Here is a 6000-nt window from a genome sequence, read left to right on the forward strand (position 1 = left end):
GGTTGCAAGCATATGATTTGTCAGTGTAGCACCACAGTAGGAGTAGCAATGCCAATGCAGATGGGCTGTCAAGACAGGGAATGGGGTGAGGTACACCTAGATAGACCTGACACTCTCAAGCGATGTTTCTTCCCTGTGGGGGAAGAGATGTGACGATTGGGGAGAGATGGGCGACGGCTGCCAGCCTAGTCAAATAAAATTTTATATATAATTCTGGCATTTGTAAATAAATGTAAAATGCAGGCGTGTTTTCTTGAGTGTAAAAGAACACAGTGAAATGTAGAATTGCAAAATATGTGACAACATTGCACTCTACTGGCCCAGTGAAGCATGTTGTGATCCTTTCATATGGCCCCAAGGCAGCTGGATGAAGATTTCATGCCCATTGTTTTAAGGCTAAAGTTTATGACCAGAATTTAGATGTGGAAGGTGCTTTATTGCTCTAAGTTCACTTAGAATATCCATGTGAAATATCTTCTTTTGTTGTAAGGTTCTGTGCAGGTGTTAGCTTACTAAATAATGTAAATGGAGTTTCTATTAGCCGGGGAACTCAGAGCAGGTGTCAAGATGATGCAATATGAATACTGGGAAAACCTAAGTGTCAGAAATGATGTAATTTTGGGAGGGCCTTAGAGACATGTTTGTTAGTAATGTTTAAATACTATTTCTCACTGCAATATTACTATCCAATGGTAGTATGACTAAGAGACTAAGAAGCATTTTGACTTTGGACATCTAACCCAGCACTGCTTATGCTCTTTATGTATGTAAGTAGAATTATAGCACTATGTTTTCTCTTAAGATTAGCTAAAGATTAGAAAGTTAGATTAAGTATTTTTCTGTGTAATCAGATCTTTCGTATGATATTATTTTACGTTTCTGTGTGATCTGTGAACTCTTGGATATCTCTGTGGTGTAGTAGTTTTGTCTTGTGTTTTAATTATTTATTATCAAATATTTTTAAAACCTTCTACCCGTGGCTGGTTTGTGTCGAGATAAATTATGCTCTGGAGTGCATTATATATTTACAGAGTTTACTGTCTAAGCCCTTCCAATAAGCCTTGACCGTTAGTCATACTTCCATTGGATAGTAATATTGCACAGTAATAATTGAACACCCTTTTAAGGGCCTTTGAGTAGCTGATATTTATTAGCTGCTGGTGGCAGTAATTACTACCATATAGCCTGGATAAAGGGGCACAGCTGGAGAACCTGTGCCAGCCTTTTTCCCAGGAGGGTGTGTGTGGTTGTATAACCTCTTCTCAAAGTGTGTGTGTATGGTGTATCAGCTACCTGGGCAGGGACACAAAGCACTATTTGGACAGAGAGGGTACAGGAGGTTAGCTTGCCAGTTAGGCTGAGAACTGGACCCTATAGCTGTGCCAGTGGGGAGTTGTATTGGGGACCTGGAGAGCAAGGGAGCAACCAGCCCCAGACTGACTGTGATCTCTGTGTGCACTTAAGGGAAATTGTACTTTACTGTGTGTATTAGTTATCCTTTCCTCTCCTAGGAGACGACCTCCCTGGTATTAGTGGTGAGGATTGAGGCTCCTTGATTGCTGGGCCAGGGCATGGTCATCACACCTAGTACTGTCATGCCTTTCATTTCAATATAATTCATACATTTGTTATTTTCTACCACTGGTTACTCATTCTTATTTAAGATATGACAAGAATAACATTCCACAAAGAATTACCTTTCTATTAAGTCTTCTACGTAGTCCATATACATTCCTTCTATCATTGTTAGCAAGAGTTAATAATTTAACAAAAAAAAAAAACAAAACATAAATGACCTATTTATACTTAGCTTGTTTATTTATGTCACTATTGTGAGAGACAGCTAATTACGAAGCTGTACCATACCCTAGCCCAAAAAAGCCTGTATATGAAAGTACTTGCTTCCAACATCATTAAACAGTTTTAAAAACACACAAATTCAGAATTTGAAGTAAAGAAATAGCAATTCTGTAGGGCAGGAGGAAGAAAACATCCTATAGATTACCAGAGAAGTGCTTTATAGATAAGTAAAACAGGAATTGAAATGAGCAAATAATCAGAATGTACTAATCTTATAAGTAAATATCTTGGTAATACCAATGAAATTAGTTATTTAATATTTGCAAAGCTCTGTATTTGTCATGCATAATATATACGATCATTGTAGCTTAATACGTTAAATGAATATTAATGATGCTGACATAAAAACTCAGATTTTGTAGTTGATGAAGGCAACATAGCTTACACTGTGTGTGTGTGTGTGTGTGTGTGTGTGTGTGTGTATATATACACATGCACACGCACACACACACACACACACACACACAAACACACTACCTGTTTGCTCTCAAGAATATGAATCTTTATATAGTGCATGGAGCTTGCTGATTATGATTCAATATTTGAAAAAAGAAAAAACAGTTAAGCATCAGAATGGCACATAACCTCACCTTAAAAAATGTTAAGCACCCCTTGTGAAAGTTGTTAAGGTCCAGTCCCACCCTAAGTAGTAAAATCTGCCCATATTGACTAGTAAATGACAGTAGCGGAACAAAACATTTATTTCTGCCTGCTGTCCATACTGGTAATGTGTCCCTAAGTTCCTGATAAAAAAAAAAAAAACTTTTTGAGTTGCTAAAATAATAGGATGTGTGTTTGCCTGCATAATCTGAAGAATGTGAAACTCAAATATATGTCATAATTTAGTGACTTCCAACCCTCGGTCGTTTGTCTAAAAAGTACATATTGTTTGAGGAACGGACCCCAAAAATATGAAGCAATAATCTGGATGTCCTGAGAAATTCGAGACAGTTGAGAGAGATACAGAGGTATGTATAAACGTAACAGACTGTGTTAAACTAACTCTCTGAAAGTGTAAGTGTTTTATGGCTTTGATGTCCGGGAAAACACTTGGTGATTTTTTTCCCCTTTAGCTAGTAGTACATGGAGTAGATAAAACTCCATGCACTACAAAGAATAATGATTGTCTCAACCCCTTATTATGTGTTCTCAACATGGATGCAAAGTAGCAAACTTTTATGGATTCTCATTTGCTTTTCTGCACACATAGCTGTATCTGTTTTTCATCATGTATGAATGGACCTAATAGAGAAGCAGAATGTATTCTGTTTTCTGTAAAGTGAAGTATAATTATGAAACATCCATAACTTTTTCTGGAAAATAGTAAAATGCTCATTGTCATATTGGTGTTGACTCTTGGTCTCTAATTACAAGTAGATTGTTTTTCCTATAAAAGCCAGATAGTAAAAATAAGAGAAAACTTACTTTTTAATTGTTCTTAAAATGTTGGCATTCTTGTAAATGTTTAGAAAGTAGATTTATAACTGGGCACAGGATAAAGTATGACATATCCTTGAATTGCAGGTTTTATTTCCTCATGATCAGTATGGTGGAGGCCTTCTAGTAAAATTAAAAATTAATCATGACTTCTAATTATGGCCTGGAACTATTAATCCTCAAAGCATTTTGATGCAAATTACCAGTAATTATTTATTAATTATTCATCAAGTGTATTTTTTTTGTTTGCAGTATGTGGAAGACCAGAGTGCGGTGAAAGACTACAAGCTTTTGCCATCAAACAAGAAAAGGTTTCTAGGGAAGTTAAACCACTTCAGTGCATTGAGTGCAGGTCACGTTTCAGTGATCATGTTGCTTTCAGAAGACATGTACAGGTGCATACACTTGAGAAACCATATAACTGTAATGAATGCCAGAAAAGTTTCTTGCATAAAGGGCACCTTCGAGACCACCAAAGGGTTCATACTGGAGAAAAGCCATATAAATGCACAGAATGTGATAAAAGGTTTAGCCAGAGAAGTCATCTCAAAATTCATCACAGGACACACACTGGAGAACGGCCATACAAATGCATTGAGTGCCCCAAAAGTTTTATTCAGATAGCACATTTTATTCATCATCGACGGGTTCATTCTGGAGAAAAACCATACAAATGTCCTGAATGTGACAAGAGATTTGGACAGAGTAGTCATCTAAAAAGTCATTTACGTTCTCATTCTGGGGAAAAGCCTTTTAAGTGTACTGATTGTGAAAAGAGTTTCAGCAGCCCAAGTGACATGAGAAAGCATCAATGGGTCCACACAGGAGACCGACCACATAAGTGTACAGAATGTGAGAAAAGTTTCATTCGTAAAGGGTCTCTTATTTCCCACCTGCAGCTTCATAATGTTCAAAGAACTACTTACCTAATGTGAGGGAGCATCATAATGTGCCTTCAGACTGGGCTTGTTTATTGTGCCATTCAGAATTGATAGTATTATCAAGATGTTAAGCAAGTAACTTGATGTACAGAAAAGCTGGGACTTAAGAATTAACATTACTTGTTCCCGTTATGTTAATAACAGTGGTATGTTCCTGTGATGCTTTCCCTCATCCTTTTGTATAGCCCCTCAGTGACTTTATATTGAAAGTTGGGCTTAATGACTGATCCAACACAACATTTTTGTAGAACAAACATGACAATAGCTGATGGCCTGGATAGAAGACGACCATCTTCTTACCAAAGTAATCGCAAATGAAAATCTGCATCAGATATTTAAGCAAATGAGAAACGGAGAAGCAGCTTTTTTACCTAGTGACAAAGTACTATAAATAAACCATCCTGTCAACTTATAACTTCATGCATCTGCAACCACTGCAGTGGTTCTCAAGAAGGTCTTTATTTGCTGTTTCAGCAGAATGTAAATGACCATTTTTAATATGTTCGTAGTAATCTGATGTACTATATAATGTGAAGCATACTTGTAATGCATGATACCTCATACTATATGTTGGTCTGTACTTAGAAGTTCGGAAGCTGCCTAAATATGCAGCTTGTGAGACATTCGCTCTGACAGGAGACCTGTGAATTTATTCTGTCTCTGCACTCTTCACAAATGGATACAAGCCCTGCCAACAGCTTTCTAGGTGGCTACAGGTCTTTCTGTGCAGTGGATGCCATCCCCTTGTCAGCTGACAGTAGGCTGTAGTGGCTGTTCCCGTGATGGCAGTGGAGACCAAACTGATTGCAAGACAGTATATAAGTTCTGATCTTTGGAGACAGTGCCCTGGTCTAGGAATTTATTTAGTGACAGTAGTGAAATCCAGGCATTTAGCTCATACCGTAACTGAAGCATACACAAATATTTAGTCCTAACTGCCACAGCCACCACATGCAGCAAAAGAAAAAATGTATTTCTTACATATAAAATTACTACTGTCCACAAAGTGTAGCAGGCAATGCCAGTCTACAGCCTTACAACATAACAAATGTATTATGTATAACCTTGGCAACCACCAAAATTTCATAGGATTCCATTTTACATGTGCTATGAATGAGCCACAGCCTTTTCAGTATATTTGTGTGTGTATCTGTGTATATCTATATATATATATATATATATATATATATATATATATATATATATATATATATATATATATATATATATATATATGGATCTACTTCATTACAACGAAATCCCACTTCACTGAAACCCAAAACAATGAGACCACATCAATGAAACCAACATTCAATGCAACGAAACCCAAAACCACGAAACACTAACACAAACATCACAAACACACATACACACACAACAACCCCAAAGTACCTAACACACAATACTACAAACCGTATAGGCAGGGGGGCAAGCGCCCTGCACCCCCCCACACCTCCCTTCTTTATTATTCTAACTCAGAGATCGGGCAAACAGACACACAAGGCACACTCACAACCACACATTACATTCCCTCACAAACACACACCACACTCACAACACACACACACCACTACCCCTCAAACAAACACTTACACATACATATTTATGGGCATCGGAACACCAGAAGTGCTAAACACAATCCCATAATGTCGGGATTTTGAATTTCGCGCTACTGGGGTTTCAGTGTTCTGAAGTTTCGAACATCTGGTCCCGCTCTTCCAGGTTGCGTTCATATGAACTTTCATTCATATGAAGGGAACCC

The 6000-nt window shown here is 37.5% G+C and overlaps 1 protein-coding gene across 1 annotated transcript in view; it reads left to right on the plus strand.

The window, feature by feature from the left end:
- The window catches only part of LOC122809332 (gastrula zinc finger protein XlCGF7.1-like), a 204234-nt gene extending 198849 nt beyond the window's left edge, over positions 1-5385 (plus strand). Inside the window, exon 5 of the mRNA XM_044080736.1 lies at positions 3550-5385. Within this exon, the coding sequence (XP_043936671.1) occupies positions 3550-4232 (683 nt within the window). The 3' untranslated portion in view covers positions 4233-5385. The remainder of the gene's footprint in view (positions 1-3549) is intronic.
- Positions 5386-6000: the final 615 nt, after the last annotated feature.

This window comes from Protopterus annectens, chromosome 8.part0 (genome assembly GCF_019279795.1).
Source record: "Protopterus annectens isolate FY-2018-M chromosome 8.part0, PAN1.0, whole genome shotgun sequence".
NCBI lineage: Eukaryota > Metazoa > Chordata > Ceratodontiformes > Protopteridae > Protopterus > Protopterus annectens.